Source organism: Hippocampus guttulatus, chromosome 5 (assembly GCF_054856545.1).
Source record: "Hippocampus guttulatus isolate MCC_2025c chromosome 5, RoL_Hgut_1.0, whole genome shotgun sequence".
NCBI lineage: Eukaryota > Metazoa > Chordata > Actinopteri > Syngnathiformes > Syngnathidae > Hippocampus > Hippocampus guttulatus.
The window spans coordinates 111,783-130,656 of NC_141265.1; the positions used below are offsets into that span (position 1 = coordinate 111,783).

The window sequence follows — 18,874 nt, forward strand, 5'->3', positions numbered from 1 at the left end:
GATGTGCGTGTTCTGTTGACTGTTCATTCGAGTTTACATTGGTACCTTTCGACGCGAGTGACCTCGTGCGTTTGTCAACATACGATCCGCCAAGTGTGTTTTTTTTTTGTTTCTAAGGATTAGATCACAGAGGATTCTTTGTGTCCTCGAAGCCTCTACCAGCTTAGCGCGAACATACAACGGGGAAACGCCAAAGCCGCGCGGGCTAACAATTAGCACCGACTCGGCCGTAGCCTCCCCTCCCCAGCTCTCGTATGTCTAAATGCAAACCACACGCAGGCCAAATGAATTCGCACTCACGGGCTCACACCGTTTATCCTCTGCCATGACGGACGAATACAGGGGTGTCAAGCCGCGGTCCTCCGGGGGCCGATGTTCGCCCTTTTTAGAAGTTTCCCTTCTCCAACGCACCCGGTTGAATTGACCACAATCGTCATGGGGCTCCTGCGGAGCTTGCTGATGAATCGGGTGCCTTGGAGGAGGGAGACATCTAAAACATGCAGGACGCTGGCCCTCGAGGACCCGCAGTCGGACGCCTGCGGACTCATTTTGTTTGTTTTTTTAATCTATGTCGTTTGATGCTCCTTCCGCGGAGCACTCTCTGTTGGTGCGCCGCAATTAGGACGAATAAAGTTCCCTGTTCATTTGACGGACGTTGGCGAAAGCGAGGGACACGAGCTTGAGTCCAACCTTGCCCGCAAAAAAGGTGGAAACCTCCTCCATCCAAAAATCGGATCACATTTGGTGTCTCTCATTCGTTTGGCTGTCCGCTAGCTTGCCCGTGCGCGTTCAAGATCTTGACAAAAAGCACGTGGCTGCGAAGACGCGTGTTGAAGAAATGTGTAACTTGAGTGCCTCTTCTGTGGTGAAATTGTGCCCAGTGAACGCAGGTTTACACTGCTTTGTAAGAGTGTGTGTGTGTGGGGGGTTGTTGGTTTGTTTGACTTAACGCGGCACACTATGCCCGGGACGTTTTGTCGCCCGCAAATTCCAAGGCGTCCAGTTCGCCGTCCTGCTCTCCAAAAGCGCTCGTCGCTCGGTAGCCTCTCGAAGCTAAGCACTTGGCGCCATTAGCAAGCAAAAACGGACGTTAGCCAAAGGAGCATTTTCACCTCAGCAGTCAACAAGTTGGAAACAGAACTTACCATGATGTCGCTCTCTCGGTTCTTGAGTCTTGTCTGACGAACGACGACCAACGAAGTCCGTCTTTTTCGAGTGCGGCCGCCGCTTCTCGTCTTTATCTTTTTTGGAGGGGACTGGACGAAGAGTTCTTTGACTGAAGCTGTATGATTTGTCTTCAACGTGTTTCGACATTCATTGTGGGCTCCCCCGGGGTTCGGTGCCGGATCGCAAATGACTTCGACTAGAGATCGTCGGCAGGAGGCGGGGTACACCCGCAACCGGCGGCCAGCCGATCGCAGGGCACGCTCTCCTTGACACATCATCAGGAGTATTCGCTTGGCATTTACATGAAGCCATACGTTAGTGTCTGCCTATACAGTAGAATGGACAATATGCACGCGAACGTAGAAGCGCGCCTGTATGTGATATGACGATATAAATAAGAACACAGAAATACGAAATGGTTAGCTTCTTTTTGCTTTCGTCCCGGGGGTCAACTAGCTTTTGTCTGAAGTCCACGTTTCAACATAAATAATCCGAAAAATAGAGGGCTCCGTCCTTTTCGCAATTACCCACAATGCACTACCGGCGGCCATATTGGAGGGCTGTTATAAACAAGCCGTACACGAAGTCGATTGTGAATGTTCATTCATCCAAGAATATGCCGCTGACATGCGCTATTGTCAACTGTCACAACCGAGGCGGGAGGGATAAAAAGAGTTTTTATCGCATTCCTAGGGTTACGAAAGGCCAAGGGGTGGCGGCAGAAAAGAAAAGTGAGCGACGTAGAAGACAGTGGCTTGCTGGTATCAACCGCCCTGATGTGAAAAATTACGACCAACTTCGCGTGTGTTCCGATCACTTCATATCGGGTATGCAAACACAACTTCGTCACAGTTATAGAGTTAATGTATCAGGCAATAATAGATGACGTTAACATGAAAAACAAAGAGTGCCATGGCACGTATTCCGATCGAAATGCATAATGTGCACATGGTACATACACCGTGTACATTGTCGTTCTCCTTGTGTCGCGTCAGAGTGCATATTTCCCTATCTCTTTTATACTGGTATATGGATAATAGTAGTAGAAATTATGTTTATAAATGTGTATTTATAAATTAATGTGATTTTTGAGAGTTTAGCCCTGGTACTATATAATGCACTACACGAGAAGAAAAATGTAACTAGCCTGGTGTAAGGTATACATTCTAATTAAATGTTATTCCACTGAGAGTAAGCTAAAGCAATCCCTCTTGCTATAAATAGTTAATATTTATATTTGCATTTCAGGAAAGCCTCACTTGTATGATGAAACCGATCCCGATTGGGCACCAAGCAAACTATTAGGGTATGAAACTCCAAGATCACCATCAAAAGCTGCTATCAGACATGAGAGACTTCTAAACAGGAAAGATGCAAGGAAAAAGACTGAAGCCGCCATGAGTCTTTTGGAACTCGGCACATACTTGCAAGCCGACAGTCGAGCTGATTTACCAGTGGAAAAAGAAGAATCATTACCAGAGGCGGTCGAGGAATTGTCTGACGCTGAGAAGCTGGATTTGGCAAATGAAGAAATTTCTCAGTTGAAGAAAGAAAACCAACTATTGACAGAACAAAATGAGCGTTTGAAGGGCATCGTGCATAAGATGAAGGCAAACTCGCCAGAGGACTGTGAAAATGACAACAAACATCTCGTACCCATCCACAAACAAAACGGTCGTAGCTCTCCAAACTCTTGTAATTCTGAAAGTCCTTCAGTTTGAAAAAAGGGCTTGGCTGACAGATCTAGTTCACAAGATCTGGATAGGTGATTTGGGGAAAAAATTGGTCATCTTCACTCCATTCAGATTTCTCAATCTGATAAGGATCCTTGCCAATAACAGCATTTTTGGTTCTAAATACCGGCTATGTGCTTGCTTATCCAATGTTTCAACATACTTCTCCATGTCGTGTGCGTTCACAAATCACCAAATTAGTCAGTAAACGACTCTTTCGTGTCAAAGTCTGCGTAGTGAAAAATGCTTGCGCGAGCCCTCCAATATGGGGCGGCGCACGGAACTGTGGGATACCGTTACTATTTTTAGTAAAAAGGACGGAGCCCTCTGAAGACACTCAATTTACCTAAAAGACTTCCGTTCGAAGCAATTTCATCTCCAGTGCCACTAAACCAGAATCGGGGAAAAAAAACAAACGTGGACGTGTGTACACAAATATATACTGTCGGTGTTTATATACACTTACATAGAAAACAGTCTTTTTCCAGGGAGAGAAACATCCTGGTGACAGCTAGCCCTGCTAGCGGTTTATGGGTGGCTAACACACGCACGCACTCGTATCCACGTATTCACACACTCACGCAGAAGCAAGCCTCTCCATTATGAGATGTGACCAAGAACCCCCCCACCCCCACCCCCCTCTATTGACAGTCTCTCATACATCAAGTCGAAAAGAGCCGTGGCACTTTGGGTGAGAGCGGCCTCGTCGGGCAGGCGGTCAGTCGGCGTCCCTGAGCAGATCGATGCGCAGAGTCAGCTCGCTGAAAGACGGACGCAGGCTCAAGTCGTCGGCCCAGCACTCCACCATGATCTCGTAAATCTGCACAGACGAGCGAGTCAAATTCATTCGCTCATGCTCACGCCTGCAATTTCGACACCAAGACTTCAAATGGTTGGTTTTTTGAAACGTTGCAATATTTTCTGAAAGTGCAAAAAGGACACTTTTCCCTACGACTCGGGGAATTTCCACTTCATATCAAAAGATCACAGAGGTGAAGTGTAAGGCATAAATGACATTTGCTTTCATTTATTGGAGTGAGCTTCTTTTCATGAATCTGTATTTAGTTGCAGGCATTTTAAAATGCATTCAATAGGATGTTAATTATTCACCGCGTCCTGTATTTAATTAGGTACACATTTAGTGAATAGCTTTTTTTACTTGAAATCGTTTTTTTAACGACATTACATCTCTCTCACACTATTAAAAAATATATATATATATATATATATATATATAATTGAAGGACATTTATATTTAGTGTAATGGAATTTATTTTCAATATTTGTGTTCTTGAATGCAATTTCAAAATATGTATCTCAATGTATAAAAATAATGATATTGGTATTTGTTGTGTTTATTTGATGGCCTATTGATTGAAGCGAATCTTTGCACATGCAAGCAAAAGGTTGATGTCAAAATGAAATACAATCCAATTGGCGGCGTCAGTGACAGTTGAAGCATTTCCCTTTTTTTTATTCATTGGAATTTTAACGATCCGTTCCAGAAGAGGGCAAGCGGTGCTTTTGTCAAATTCAGACCGTTTTCCCGTCGTCGCGAATGACGAGCTTACCTCGGCGGGACAGCGGACGGGCTGCGGGAGCCTGCTGCCCGACCTGAGCAGCTCCATCAGGTGGTAGACGATCAGTTGGCCCCGCTTGTCGTTGCCCATCATAGACATGAAAATCTGATCGGGAAAAAGCACACGCACGCGCAAGAATAAAAAGAGGAGGACAACAGACCGCTAATGTTGTCAGATGGCGTCGGCGTACGCGATGCTTTTCGCATTACGTCCGGTTTCAAATTGTTTTGGGTCATGAGAAGAAAGCACTCGCCGGATGTTCAAACGGGTCGGAAATGTCGCCATTGGAGAAACGCGTTGAATTTAGAGGACGGAGGCTCCGTCTGGATCGAGATCGCGCGGTGACCGAGAAACTCGCGGTTTCCAAAGTTGAGCGCTCAGGAAGCGCCGCGCCTCGCTAGCTTTTTGAAAGGAGCCGCTAGTTGGGGCGTCGTAAGGCGGCTTACGGCCGGCGGGCTGCAATTCTTCTCGCTGCGGGTGAAGAGCTCGTAGAGCACCACGCCGAAGCTCCACACGTCCGACGCCACGGAGAACCTGCTCTCCGTCAGCGACTCGGGGGCGTACCTGAGGAGGGGGAGGAGAGCCGGCGTCAGTCGGGACCCACTCGGGGGACGGGAGGGCGCCGGGACTTTGGAAAGGCCGCCTACCAAAAGATGGGGCTCTCCCCCGGCTCTTTGACCAAGTAGTACTCCTTGTCCTGGGGCAGAACTTTGCTCAGCCCAAAGTCGCCGATCTTCACGCGCCGCTCGCTCTCCACCAGGATGTTGCGCGTGGCCAGGTCGCGGTGAATGTAGCGCTTGCCCGACAGGTACTCCATGCCCTGGGCGCAGGAAACGCTCAAAAGGAGCTCCCACGCCCCCCCCCCCCCCCCCCCCCCGCGTACCTTGCAGATCTGGGAGGTGTAGCGCATCAGCTTGTGGCGGTCCATCCTCTCCTTGTTCTTGATCAGGTAGTCTCGCAGGCTTCCGAAAGGAAGGTATTCCATCACGAGGCGCAGATTGCGTCGGCCTGGCCGGGAGGCAAAACCGGGCCGTCAATTGCGGCTGACGGGAAACGGGGGGGCGTCGCTCTAAGGCCTTCCCGCCCCTCGCCCCGTTTCCAAGCGGCATCCCGAGCCATCGGCCTTTGCGCGACTTGACTCAAGGACGCTTTGACGCGGGCGCAAGCTCTCTGGGCTGGGAGACCACCGCGCCCCCGCTGAGCCACGCCGCCCACCCTTTCCTTCGCTTTGGCGCTTCGATTTTGGTCCTGAATTTTCATTCGGAGGTCTTGTGGGGGCTGCGAGATCGTTTTGAATCGCTCACTTTGGTCACGGCTTGTTTTTTGGACTTCAATGCCGACGAGGAATTTTGGCCGCGAGTTTTGCTGGTGATTATTTGGTCAGTCGCGCCGGTCCCAAGTTTGGCTGACGAGTTTGGAGTTTTGTTTGGTTCTCGGTTTTGGGGTCCCGTTTTCTTTGTTGCGATTTGCTTCGCTCGTAGGCACCAGCCTCGTTTCCGGTCACGCCGTTGGCCCGTGAGCCAAACTTGCGAAAGGTGATCCACCCGTTGTCGGCTCTCGCGGGGAAGGAAGGCCGGACTTCCCGAGGCGAGAGCCGGGGAGACGCGCTCTCTTCTCCGGACAACCGAGCCGCGAGGATCATCGGCACCGCGGCGAGGCAGTCGTGGTTTTGAATGAGCTCTGGAACGCCACTCCCGATTTGGGCTGGCATTTTTGGTCCGGGCTGGCGGTCTCGATTTTTGTCTCTCGGTTGGGACCGTGAGCGACGCTTGCGTTTTTGCCGGCCCGCGGCGGCGGCGCGCGGATGACTCACCGGCGCCGTAGCAGACGCCTTTGTACTTGACGATGTTGTCGTGCCGCAGAGACTTGAGGATGTCGATCTCGCGCTCAAAGTCGCGCATGTGTTCGGCGGTGCCGTGCTGCAGCTTCTTGACGGCCACCACCTCGCCCGTGTTGTCCTGCAGCGGGTCGTAACGGCACATCTCCACGCTGCCAAAGTTGCCCTGAAACGCAAAGGTCGAGACGAACAAACGGCGGTGGGCCGCTTCTTTTTTTTTTTTCCAGTATTGTCTCACGATGGAGAAATTGCCAATTTACGGCAGCGAAACGATGAAAGCGAGAAGTAGAAGAAGAAAAAGCATCCGAGTCATCGAACGGCTGCGTGGGGGCCATTCAGCGCCGTCTCCGGCTATTGGCTGTGGTTTTGCTGAGATTTGTGCCACTGTGATTTTGGTGGTGTTTTTCCAAAAGACCTTTGTCAGGATTTTTCTTTTCGTGGCGATTTTTGCTCCGATTTAGGCTGGTGTTTTGCCTTGCAATTTTGCTGTGAATGTCGCACATTTGGTCATGCAATTTCGGTCGAGGTTTGGGGTGGGGTCGCGGTATTCGCCGACGATTTTCGGTCGACCGCCGGCACGTCCTTCGGCGACGGCCGAGTCGGGCACCTTTCCGAGCTGCTGCAAAAATCGCAGGTGTCTCTCCTCGAACTGCGCCGGCTCCCGACTCTCCAAGCCTCCCGCCGTCCGGGCGGGAAGGATGTCGCCGTCTCCGATCAGCTCGTAATCTGCCCGGCGGCGGAGCCGACAAAAGGAGGTTGGGGCCGTCTCCGGCGGCGAGAACGCGAACGCGAGCGCGCCGCGCCGAGCAACCTGGCGCGAAGAGGCCGTTCAGGTCCCGGATGACGGCGCGAAAGCTGGGCCGGAAGGTGGGCTCGTAGTCCGTGCAGTTGGCGATCAGGTTGGCCAGCTCGGTCCACTTGGGCGCGGGGAGCCTGCGCCGGTCCTCGTAGAACAGCCGTTTCTAGGGGGGCGGGGGGGCAAAAGACAAGTTTGCTCGGGACCTCGCTCCCCTTTTTGGGTCCGAGCGGCGCCCGGCGTTCCGGCGCGGCTTCCCAACGCTCGCGCCATGCGGGTGAGCTGGCTCGGGTTTGGAGCGTCACCTCGGAGTCGTCCAGCGCCGCCAGCGGCCTTTCGCCGCCGCTGCAGAGTTCCCAAAGAGTGACGCCGTAGCCCCACTTGTCGGCGGCCGGGCTCAGCCGGGCGGGGTCCTCGACGCACTCGGGGGGCACCCAGGGGATCCTCTCCGTCAAAACTGCGCGCACGCAGAGAGAGAGAGCGCGGACTCATCACGCGCCCCCGCTCCCTTCGGTCATGCGTTTGCAAGTTTGCGCCGAACAAAAAAGCCCGAGCGAGGCGGGGCCGGACTCACCGTCTGCGGGCAAGACGGCGATGCCGACGCCGGGGTCGCTCAGCTTGACGAAGGGGGGGTTCCCGACCCGCCGGTCCTCCTCTCGGATCAGCAGCACGTTTTTGCCGCACACGTTTCCGTGGACCAGGCCCTTCTCTTCCTAGACACCAGGCGGCAAAACAACAACGACACCCCCCCCCCCCGCGTCTGCTGATGAGGAACTTTGCAGCCCCCTCGCAAGGTTCCTCCTTTTTCCGCCGCCGGGGTTCGTTTGGCATTTTTCCTCGCCCTCCCGGGCGACGGCGTTCGTATCGCTCGAGGGGGGGCACGCCGAGCCCTTTGAAACCTTTCCGGCACGAAATGCCTCCGACTTGACACCGTGTCATCGTCTTTGTTTCACGTTTGGGGCGAACGGGCAGTGGCGCGAAAGCGCTTCAAGGCTCCTCTCTGAGCAAAACGCCCGCTTGCGGCCAAGCGAGTTGATGGGCGTTCCCCGCCGTCGCGCCCAACTCGCAAATACGCGACCCCGCCGACGCGACGGAACGGATCGAATGTCGGATCGGACCTCGGACGACGTACCAGGAAGTTCATGGCCCAGGCCAGCTGCTTGGCCACCTCCAGCTTCCACGCGATGTTCACCGAGTTGTTGTTCTTCTTCAAGTAGGTGTCCAGCGAGCCAAACTTGACGTACTCCTGCACCATCATGTCTGAAGAGTGGCGAAAAGTCACGTTGGCTTGGCGGCAAAGGGCCTGCCGAAAAGCTACCGGGCACTTTTCCACGGACGAGAAGAGTTGCGCCTGCGCCTGCGCCTGCGCCTGCCCGTTGTCGACTTACTCTCTTCGCCGCAAACACACACGCCGTAGTTGAGAAGCAAGTGCTTGTGGGAGAGCTGGCTCATCATGCTGGCCGCTTCAAAGAAGGACTGTCGGGAGAAGCAAAACGCTTACATGGCGCCGGTTTTAGTCCCACCCGCCGCCCACCCCCCAAAAAATAAAAAGGAGCTCCTGGCGCCATCCCTCGTCTTCCAAACTTTTGTTGATTTTTTTTTGCCCTCGTCGGCGGGCGTCACCTCGGAGTAGTTCCTGTGGGCCCGGTCCAAGACTTTCACCACCACTTGGGTTTGGTGCACGAGGCCGTAGTCTCCGAGCTCCTTGCGCACGCCTTTGAAGATCTTGGTGAAGGTCCCTCTGCCCAGGCTGTCCGTCTGAGGGAAAGCCCCCAATTCAAGAGACATTTGATGGCGAGAGTCGTTTGTTTGCGTTTTTCTCGGTGCAACTTACAAACTCCAGGTCTTCCTTCTTGATGGTGTGAAAGACCATCTGGCTGACGCCGGGTCGATGCGGCGACGGCGAGGGAGGCGCGTCGGACGCCTCGTTTCTCCGACGCACCAGGAGGCGGGACTTTTCTTGGAAAGAAAAAACAACAAATGCACGGTTTGGATCTGGAGCGTCTTTCCGGCCACGAGGGAACAAAGCGACAAACGACGGATCACGAGCCCATAAGCGCCTTTGGGCGTATTTGCGTTTTTCGCCTTCCTTGAGTGGAATTCAAATCCCGCTCGATCATTTCCTGCCCAACGTTGCTTTGAGATGACTCCCGGATGAAAAGAAACCGTCTGCAGCGGTCTCCACCCCCGGCACAGAGTCCCGCATGGACAGGCCCTTTTTTTTGTCATCGTTTCCGCGTCAAGCGTCCTGGGCCGTCTCCCTTCGTTCCCACGCGGCCACGTTGGCTTCCCCGTGTGTTTCGGCATCGCTTTTGGTCTTTGGTCTTTGGTCTTCGCGTTTGCGTTCGGCCGGCTGCGGAAATTGTTCGGCCGGCGTCGGCGGGACTCACCCTTGGCTCTGGGGGCGCAGCACTCGCCGAAGTGGAAAAGGAAGCCGTCGGAGCGCACGGCTTCCTTCCGGTAGCAGCTCAGCAGATCCTTCAGGCTGGCGAAGTTCCTCTTGGTTCCGCTGAGGTTGAACTCGCCGCCGGACGAGCGGGTTATCTGGCAGTGTTTGTACTCCACCGAGCCGCACACCTGGCGCAGGGCGCGCGCAAAAAATCAATCCGCCGAACGCGCGCTCGGCGCCTGGATTTTCGGACGCTCGGCGCTTCGCGCACCTCCACGGGGAAAGTCAGAAAGTACTTGTCGAAGTCCTTGGGGCTGCACCTTAGAAGGTACGAGCCCCGCTTGTCGGCGCATCTCCGCAGGCGCTCGACGGCGAACTCGGTCCTGCCGGGAGAGACGCGGGCGGGCCCCGTCAGCGGCGCTCGCGGGCGGGGAACGGGCGGCTCGGAGACTTACGAGACGGGGCCGTGGCAGCGGCAGGCCGCGGCCTCCAGCAGCCGGGGGGGCGCCACTTCTTTGCAAAGGTAATGATGCGCGTCCGCCGTCAGCCGGTAGTGACCGTCGATCAGGGACACGAAGGAGAGCGCTTCGGCCAGACCGGGGAACTCCAGCTCCTGGGAAATCAGACGGCGACGGCGACGGGGGGGAACTCAAGGTGACCGCGGCTCACGTCGCCCCCGAAGCGCGAGGAGCGGCGTTACGCTCGCGGGATGAGGATGACTCGGTGATTTGGTCCCGTCTTTCAAACGGGGAGCGCAAAACGCCATCGGCCCGTTCCTCGATGGGAGCTACTTCATCCTCACAAAAGGGCCAGGCGGGACTATTCGTAGGCCAGCGGGAAAGGCGGCGCGGCGCGCTTACCAGGTTCTTGCCGTCCCGCTTGCTGATGGTGACCAGGCGGCTCTCGGAGGCGGCCTCCTTGCTGGCCCGTTTGACGCTGATGTCGACGACTTCCGGAAAGTCGCACGCCGTCTGCGGCTCCTGCAAACAAAGCCAACGCCGCTCAAGCCGAGAGGAGGAGTCCATCCAAATGGGCAAATCGTGGAGCGGAAGGGGGGGGGGGGGGGGGGGAGTCACAGACGGCCGGCGGCGAAGCGGATAGACCGAAGCCGACAGCCGTCTAGCCGACTGGCATGCCGCGATCTGGGAAGTTGACAAACATTTTGGGGGAAGAAGAGAAATTCGGTGGGGCTTATGTTGAATTTTTCTGGATTCCGTTTCGTCAGACAGAAAAATTTGTTTTCAAAAAGCTTTGAATCGCTCGACGACGACGAAAGTCAAGCAGGGCGGCGGCGGCAAAAGGGGCCCGCGCGCACGTCGCTGTCCGAGGAGCGGCGAGGCGCGCCAACCTGGGGAGAGTCTTTGGCGCCGGGGCGACACCACTGGACGCCGGTGTCGGCGGCCACCAGCAGGAGCAGCCGGGCGCCGCCGGACGGCTCGCGCACGCGGAAGCTCTCCGTGTAGAAGGCCTTGTCCAGCGCCTCCATGCTGACCAGGTACTTGAGCTTGAGGTCGCGGGCGCTGGCGCCGGCGCCCAAGCGGCCGAAGCGCTCCACGAAGCGCCGGAAGCGCCGGCGGATGCGCTTGCGCGTCAGGAAGCCGCGCCGCTCGATCTGCGCCCGCAGGCCCTTGGGCAGGAACGACTTGTAGCTGCGTGCGAGGCCGGGGAGGCGCCCGTTAACACGGAGAGCGCGGCCGGGACCGACGACCCCCCCCCGGCAAGGGCTCACCTTGTGGCGCGGTAGACGTCCAGCGGCGCCATCTCTTTCTCCTTGGCGGTCCGCGTCATGTCCAGCACGGCCAGACCGAGGCACTCCTCCTGCGTCTCGTGCGAGTCGGAGAGCTCCACCGAGCCGCCGATGAAATCGCTCCTCCACTAGAGGGGCGGGGGCAGGAGGGGGTCCGCAAGCGCTTACTCTCAGTGTTTACGGGCAAAGGCGCAAAAAAAAAAGTGGCGAGTGCCCAGCGGCGGCAGGTCGTTTGCTGCCCCCTCCCCCACCAAAAAAAAAAAAACTTTTCCAAACGGCCACGAGCTTCACGCTGGCAGAACGCCACGGACGGGCCGAAGAATTTTGCCCGGATCGCCTTTGACGTGACGGCTACTCGAACGCACAATGACACATTTTGTCGTGGGCCGTTTGAGAGGGAATCGAACGGGTATATATACCGAGCCGTATATATATGACTCCGCCGGAAGCTCGTTGCCCGCGCCGGGGAGGAAGAGGCCGAGCGCACTCACCTGATAAAAGAGGTAGGACATGACGTCATCATCCAGCACGGGACTTTCCGAGCCCTGGGCGGCGCCGTAGCGATAAGCCCGGGACGCGCCGGCGCCGTACCAGCCGGGGTAGTAGTACCTGCGAGCGGGGCGACGTGAGACGGGGCCCGCTGGGAAGCGCTCGCCCGCGGCCGGACGGCTACCTGATTCGAAAGAAGACGTCCTCGCAGGCCGCCCGGTCCAGCTGGAAAAGGTGGCCGGGCGACAGCCACAGGCCGTCTCGCTCCCTGAAGAGGCCGAAGAGGCCGAAGTAGAGCGGCGAGATACCTGCGGCCGCACAAGCGCCCCGTCAAGGCCCGCGCTTTCGATTCCACGCGCTTCTTTTCCCAAGCGGGCGGCCCGCGTCGCGCTACGTTGCGCCGTTCGGCCCTCGGAGACGTACGCGCGCCAGCTGACGATCCGGACGCGGGTCAAAAGGGCGGCGGGCCGCGCCACGCGGGCTCGGCGGCGGTACTCACCGCACGCTTTGGCGGCGTCCACGCACAGCTCCTCCGCCACGTAGCGGCCGGCCGGGTAGGCCAGGAACTCGCCGCGCGACTCTCCCCGGACGCCGCGATAGAAGTGAAGCCTGAGAACGGCGGCCCGGTTCCCGCCCGGACACTCCCGATGGGCGCTCCCGTTGCGCCGGCGCGCGTCCGACGCTCGCCCGGAGGCCATCGGCAACGTGCCGCCTTCGCTCGGTGCGATTGGCAAACAAACAAACAAACAAACAAACAAAAAGAGACCGAATTGGCAACACGCGTGACAGAGCAGCCTTGGGGGAGGTTCAAAAAAATGGGGAGACATTGATTTGTCATCCCCGCTAGAGTATCGCCTCTAAATATTGATCTTGGAAAGGGCGATCATCTTTCATCACCGGACTTGTGAAATCATTGCAGAATTTGACGGCCTCCGATCGGTCAAATTAGCGTACGTGCAAAAAGGCGGCGAGCTTTTTTGCCCGTATTTGACCTTGCCTTCGCGGAGAAAAAAAAAGGCAACGTTGACTTGATTTTGCGGAAAAGAAAAGAGGAACGAGGCAACATTCAACAGAAGCGTGAAGATGCGGGTCAAACGGAAGCGCGACGTTTGGACTGGCAAAAAAGACCAAAATAGTCTTGGGAAAGAACGGCCCGAGCGGAAAGTCGCTTCCGACGAGCGCGCTTCTCGTCCTTAGTTGGCATTTCGGAGACATACGCCGTGAAATCCTTCCCCGGGGACCCACGCGTACGTTGGGCGCGCCTTCCGACTCTCGCTTGAAGCAGCGAGCGCAATCTTTTACTCACAGGAAATCCATTTTGCCGACGGCGGCAAAAAAACACCCCAAACAAACAGCGCCGCGTTGCATCATTTCAGCCCTCCCCCAAAAAACGGCTCGCGGCTCCGTTTGCAAACTGACAGAGCAGTACGGGACAACCGTGTTTGGGACTTCTCTTGCACTTTGAAAAGTAAATGAATTCCAATTAGCACCGACTTTGCAACGATTCAAAGCGCGCGTACGTGCGCCATGTGTATGTATATATGGAAGTAGACGCGCGTGTGCGCGCACGCGGACACGCGTGCGGCCTTCCCGTGTGGAGTTTGCATGTTCTCCGCGTGCCCGTGTGGGTTTTCTGCGGGTACTCCGCTTTCCTCCCATATTCCCCAAAAACATGCGCGGCAGGTTAACGGAACACTCGAAATTGTCCCCGGGTGTGAGCGCCAACAGCTGGGATAGGCTGCGGCACGCCCGCCACCCTCCCGAGGAGAAGCGCATCAGATGACGGAGGGACGGGAGGAAGCGGGAATCGAGCCAAAAGTGTGAGGCGGGCGCGCCAAACGCTAGCTTCCAAACGCAACCGTCAACGTGACCCAGCGTGGACCTTAAAAGGAGTGAAACGCAAGAAAGAGGACAAATGAAGCCGAAGCAGGTAACCTTTACGCCCTAGGTGTCAAAGTCAGGTCCCGGAGGGCCGCCGTCCTGCATGTTTTCCAAGTGTCCCCGCTGCAACGCACCTGATTCAGATGAACTTGCTGTTGATCCGATCATCTGAATCAGGTGCGTTGCAACGGGGAGACTTGGGAAAACATGCAGGACGGCGGCCCTCCGGGACCTGACTTTGACACCTATGCTTTACGCTAAGCGAGCACGCATCGGCGTGGTCGTTGGTGATAAGTGACGTCACAGCGAAATGACCTTTTTGTTGACAACTCAAATTTCGCAGCTTATATGGGGGTTATGGCGTTGAACTGGTCCAAGTGTAGGTGATTTGTGGCGAGAGGTCAACCACTTACTTGGAGAGATTAGCAGCCAGCGGTGCGGCGAACCAGCTAGCTCGCTGCTAGCTTTACGCCCCCCCCCCCCCTCCCCGAGTCGACTTTGACAGCTCCCACTTTTCTCTGGAAACGTGATTTCAAATGAATAGTTGCTCCGGTGGATGGGCTCCAAGCAGTCCCCGCTTCCTCACTCCATCGCCCCCGCCCCCAGCCCCGCGTTGATTCTAAACTCGCCGCTTTTGGCAAAGCCAACGCGGCCAGTTCCCCACGTCGCTTCCCTCCTCCGGCTCCTGCCGCTCCCCCCGCCCCGAAGAGCAACTTTATCCCGTCGGTTTTATCTCGTCAACATAACTCGAAGCTAAGCCAAGCTCTCGTGGCCTATGCGCGGCAGCAACGCGCAGCCACGCGCAGACGGACACCGACAGCGGTTTCACTCACTAGGTCGCGGCTGCGGCCGTGCGAGCGGAATCGCGGCGGTCCATCGGGCTGCCCGTCTCCCGACAACTTGTCGCGCTGCTACTGCAACTAAGCTGCGGACGAGCTAGCTAGCTCGAAAGCCGCACGGGGGCTCGAGTCAACAAGCGGCCTCTCCCTCCGACGTGTTGCGTTCGCCGGCCACGGAAATCCCAGCATCGCCCTGGATGGAGCGCGGCGTTCCCGCGCGTCCAACTGCCTTTCTAGAGCATTGGAAAACAACCATCGCTGTATACAAAGTGCTGTACATATCATATGTGTAACAATAAACGAGACAACAATACATTAATAACGAAGACGGTAGAAAGTACAAAACGGTAAAACTAGGATCAAGCCAAGAGCCAAGTCAAGTTTGAAAGATGGGCAGCGAGGGGGCTTGCCGGGTGAACAACATTGAAAAGGTCGATTCCGTTTTGAATCAAAGTTTATTGGATCTCCCTCCCCGGGCCCCTTTGCATTCGCAAAGAGGATCTGCGTTTTCCAAACTCACCGATAATGTGTCAGAGATCGTCCATGTACCGAGGAACGCTCTCAACTCATTTTCAATAGGATGCAAGTAATTGGGCCTTTGCATTGAAGTGTTTTTGGTCTTCAACTCCGATTTATACGTATACGTGGATATGATGGCACAGCGTGATGGACTTTAGTCTTTTACTTGAGCGCTGATATTTTTGTTACCCTTTTTTTGGACGTGGGATGGATGGACAAAATAGTGCAAGAATAAAACCCCACAAAGCAAAAGAGAAAGTAAATGGGTGGGGAGAGCCCCAAGATAGCGAAGTAGGATCTTCTTGTCAGCCAACCTAACTGAGTTTCAACCATCAACCATTTGTGCAACAATATCAAAAACTGTTTTTAACAGTTTTTGAAAACAACTTCATCAGTCGTACCATGTCGAATTCGGCTCTTTCACGAAGCTTCCACGCCTCTAGGTGGCGGTGTAAACGCGGCGTGTTCTTGTGACACACCAGAAGTAGTGCGCTGACCAGAAGTCAAACGGAAGTATCGTTTTGTGATCATACACATTCAAAATAAAAGTATACTTATTAACGAGGCAGGCGTTGCACGTAGGATACGCAATACGGTGGATTCTTTCTTGTTTCTAATTTGACTGGGAGGGAATTAAAGCTATAATATCCAGGTAAACAAGTTAGGACACCTCGCTTTTTGGGGGGAGGGGGGGGGTAATTGTATTTTATTTTGAATACGGGACTGGATATCGAAAGTATGACACCGCTAGCCCTGCGACGTTTGGTGCGCCGTCCTTGACACATTGATTCACGATTCACGTGAGCACGTTCAGCTCAGCGATTGCACGGCTTCTCTTCATCAATGGCATATGCTTGTGCGTTTTAGGAACATATTCCGTGTAATATTAAGGCTCGACTCGGTTGAATACTCGGCCTGAATCGAGGGGAGCATGAGTGCTCGCAGCAGGTCCGTGTGGACGTTACTCCAAGGCTGCGTGGCGGCGCTGAGCCGCCGGACCACCACCGGGTCCGCGGCCACTTGGACTTCCGCGACCCGGACGGCGGCTTCTCTTCGGCGCTCGGGTCGTTTCCAGTGCGTCGCCGTCGAGAGGACCACCCGGCGTCTCCTGTGCAGCAAGGTCAGCAGTGTCACGGGACCTCCTTTGAATGGAGCTGTTAAATACAGTCCGAACGCTTTGAATGCCAGCACACTATTGACTTGACTGACTATAGGAAGAAATACGAAAGATTTCATCGCATATGCACGTTTTTTTTCCAACTTCAGAGCTTTTTTTTTTTTTAGTAATCACAGAAGCACATGGTTTGGTTTCACTCACGCCACCTATTTTGGATCAGAATCCCACAGAAAATGAGCCTTTTGTTGTTGTATCAGGAATTTTCCTTTTTTTCTTTTTTGAAACGTACTTCTGAGTAGAGAGCCAGAACATTTCTGCCACTTGTGCTCGTTCATTATTTTGTCCATCCTGCTCTGGTTCCAGGCGCCATGTGAGGAAGAATACCCCCCCCTTCCAGCCTACCAGTCTGACACGGCGCCCACCAAGCGGAAGGAGGTGTACATTGTGCAAGTGATCGGCCTCCCGTGGTCATGCACGGCCCTGGACCTCGTGCACTTCTTCTCAGGTAACGGCAAAGAAAAAAGCGCCAAAGCGAGCGCTTTTCCTGGCCCAAATGGAGGCACAAGGTGGGCCTTTTGTTACTTGTCGCCGCTCCCGCCGCTTTCCTTTTCTGACTCGGTTTGAAGGAAAATCGGCCATTCGATATCATATGCAAAAAGGTGACGCGAGTCCCCATTGTGTATCCAGACTGTCGGATTCGCGACGGCCCGTCGGGCGTGCACCTGACGGCGGACCACCGAGGGAGGCCGTCGGGACGCGCCTTTGTGGAGATGGAGCATGAGGAGGATGTGGGCAAAGCGCTGGAGAAGCACCGGCAGTACCTCGGTCCTCGCTACGTGGAAGGTAGAACAATTCAAAAGCCTTCTCCGCTCACGAGACACTGTCGACTAACTAATCATTAGGTGAAGGCGAGCTCTTAAATTGGATGGAAGTGGCCTCTTTGGATTTTTTTCAGTGTACGAGGTGACAAACGGCGACGCCGAGGGCCTCCTGAAGAAAGCGGCCTCGCTCGCCCCCGACTCGCAGGCGGTGCGGCTCCGAGGTCTCCCCTTCGCCTGCACCGAGGACGACATCCGGCGCTTCTTTTGCGGTACGGGGCGGCCGATGGAGCGTTCCCGCGCGCCTCGGCACGCGGGTGACGATCGCGTCGGGTGCCTTCTCAGGGTTGGAGCTGGCAGGCGAAGGCGTTACCATGGTGATCGATAGCAGAGGGAGAAGGACGGGGGAGGCTTCGGTGCGCTTTTCCTCGCCGGAAGCCGCCGACGCGGCTCTGCTCAGAGACGGGCAGCTCATCGGGAACAGGTCAGGCGTTCCGAGCGGGCGCCGACGCCTCCCGCCCAGAGAACGCGGGACGTTTTCTGTTCAAATCCGAGCGGACATTTTTTGAAAATCGACTCCAACTTATTCAGGTTGCGGTGTCGCTTTGTTCTCGTCTCTTCCTGCGCCAGATACATCGAAGTGTTTCCCGGCAGCAGCCGAGAGGTTCGTTCCAAATGGAGGAAGCCTCCGCGGGGCGCTCACGAAACACCGAGCGGGAAGAGAGTCGGCCTCGCGCCCGACAAACCCGGTGACAACCTTTCGACACTTTGCTGTCCGGATCGCGAACGTACGCGATGCTCGGGATCGCGTCACATTTGCGCTCCCAACGAAGGAGGCCGACGTGCACTTTGCGGCAGACAACAAAGAAGGAAAAAAAACAAAGTAACATTCAATTGTCAGGAAGCTAAGTAAGGCGTACTCTGTAGCAGCCCAAACCGGACTGTCTGCCTCCCAAGACAAAAGGGAGAGGACATCATCTCCCTCCCTCCTTAATTTCAATTTGTCTTCTCCATCAAATTTGACGGGGGGGAGAGGGGGGGGGGGGTTACTAAACCTTATAAAGCTTAAAAAAAAAGATCATTTGCTTGTCATTTCAAGTAAGGATGGACGCCTTTCTATCTTTGTCGAATCTTGAGCTGGAAATGACCGGTAAGACTCAACGTGTGCGTGGCGCTCTGCTTGGTCTCAGACGCGGCGTCGGTCCCTCCCGCGCCGCCCAACCGCTCGCACCAGGTCCACTTGAGAGGACTCCCCTTCCACGTGTCCGGAGAGGATGTCGTCAAGGTAATCGCCCGTTCGGGTCGGGCCGGCTCCATTCTTCTTCCAGCGGATTGATTCTGTCGCCCTCCAGTTCTTCGCCCCGCTGGCGGTGTCCAGGATCCGCCTGGACCTGGGGCCCGACGGCAGGCCGAGCGGCGAGGCCGACGTCTACTTTGCCGGCCATCGGGACGCCGCGGCGGCCATGTCCAAAGACAGAATGTACATCGGTGAGTCAAAGAAAGTCAAGCCTGCGAGCCGTGTGCATTTCTTACCTCGATGTCCCAAAACCGGCGCCACTAATTCATCCGCTGCCGCGCGCTAAACGAGGAAGAGCGACGGGAACCGGGCCCCTTCGGATTGCTCACGCTTTCGTCATGGCGAATGTTCATTCGTCGCCTCACGCTTGAAGTGGAAGCAGTGCGGCCGGAGGAGCTCGCATGTGCTGAATGTCGGGTGGGGGGTTTTTTTTTTTTTAGGTGATCGATACATCGAGCTGTTCCTCAATTCGGTGCCTGACGACGAAAGGTGAAGCTAAAGCAGGTGAACAACTTTGGTTGCCTTCTCTTTTTCGATTGGCCACTTTCCTCCTCTAGATGCTAACGTGTTCTTTTCTCATCTTTTTTTCTTGAAGTACGGCATCAAACAATAAACCACTCCTGGCGTCAACACATCCGCGTCTCGAGTTCTTGCAAAGCGCTCAC

The 18,874-nt window shown here is 55.4% G+C and overlaps 2 protein-coding genes across 4 annotated transcripts; one reads left to right on the top strand and one right to left on the bottom strand.

The window, feature by feature from the left end:
* Positions 1-3,328: 3,328 nt before the first annotated feature.
* Positions 3,329-14,627, bottom strand: jak2b (Janus kinase 2b). Of its 3 annotated transcripts, none has more exons than XM_086111925.1 (24): positions 14,033-14,626; positions 12,238-12,450; positions 11,923-12,046; positions 11,741-11,858; positions 11,232-11,377; positions 10,851-11,151; positions 10,363-10,482; positions 9,958-10,115; positions 9,774-9,885; positions 9,504-9,690; positions 8,948-9,072; positions 8,737-8,871; positions 8,502-8,589; positions 8,246-8,373; positions 7,688-7,826; positions 7,419-7,570; positions 7,129-7,279; positions 6,925-7,043; positions 6,294-6,483; positions 5,364-5,488; positions 5,128-5,300; positions 4,927-5,044; positions 4,472-4,585; positions 3,329-3,720 (listed from the first exon to the last, which is right to left on the bottom strand). In XM_086111925.1, the coding sequence occupies exons 2-24, from the start codon at positions 12,434-12,436 to the stop codon at positions 3,619-3,621; spliced, it is 3,324 nt and encodes a 1,107-aa protein (XP_085968051.1). In that variant the 5' UTR covers positions 12,437-12,450; positions 14,033-14,626; the 3' UTR covers positions 3,329-3,618. The 3 variants fall into 3 exon arrangements, 2 of the variants coding, with proteins under 2 accessions (XP_085968051.1, XP_085968052.1); XM_086111926.1 differs by having other exon boundaries at positions 14,453-14,622; XR_015100977.1 differs by lacking the exons at positions 3,329-3,720; positions 4,927-5,044 and having other exon boundaries at positions 5,045-5,300; positions 14,033-14,627.
* Positions 13,226-18,841, top strand: grsf1 (G-rich RNA sequence binding factor 1). The gene is made up of 11 exons (XM_086111937.1): positions 13,226-13,668; positions 15,845-16,097; positions 16,458-16,599; positions 16,782-16,937; positions 17,050-17,184; positions 17,258-17,396; positions 17,543-17,661; positions 18,103-18,197; positions 18,265-18,400; positions 18,650-18,713; positions 18,805-18,841. Exons 2-10 carry the CDS (start codon positions 15,909-15,911, stop codon positions 18,700-18,702), a joined length of 1,164 nt encoding a protein of 387 aa, XP_085968063.1. The 5' UTR covers positions 13,226-13,668; positions 15,845-15,908; the 3' UTR covers positions 18,703-18,713; positions 18,805-18,841.
* The last annotated feature ends 33 nt before the right edge of the window (positions 18,842-18,874 follow it).

What these genes read in the sequence shown, in the direction of transcription:
- jak2b (XM_086111925.1), bottom strand. Translation starts at nt 12,436, where the DNA reads ATGGCCTCCGGGCGAGCGTCGGACGCGCGCCGGCGCAACGGGAGCGCC. An exon ending in AGGCGTCTGCTACGGCGCCG is followed by an intron (nt 5,489 to 6,293) that starts GTGAGTCATCCG and finishes CCTCCCGGCCAG; the next exon opens with GCCGACGCAATCTGCGCCTC. An exon ending in ACACCTCCCAGATCTGCAAG is followed by an intron (nt 5,301 to 5,363) that starts GTACGCGGGGGG and finishes TCCTGCGCCCAG; the next exon opens with GGCATGGAGTACCTGTCGGG.
- grsf1 (XM_086111937.1), top strand. Translation starts at nt 15,909, where the DNA reads ATGAGTGCTCGCAGCAGGTCCGTGTGGACGTTACTCCAAGGCTGCGTG. An exon ending in CCTCGCGCCCGACAAACCCG is followed by an intron (nt 17,662 to 18,102) that starts GTGACAACCTTT and finishes GCTTGGTCTCAG; the next exon opens with ACGCGGCGTCGGTCCCTCCC. An exon ending in CCGGAGAGGATGTCGTCAAG is followed by an intron (nt 18,198 to 18,264) that starts GTAATCGCCCGT and finishes GTCGCCCTCCAG; the next exon opens with TTCTTCGCCCCGCTGGCGGT.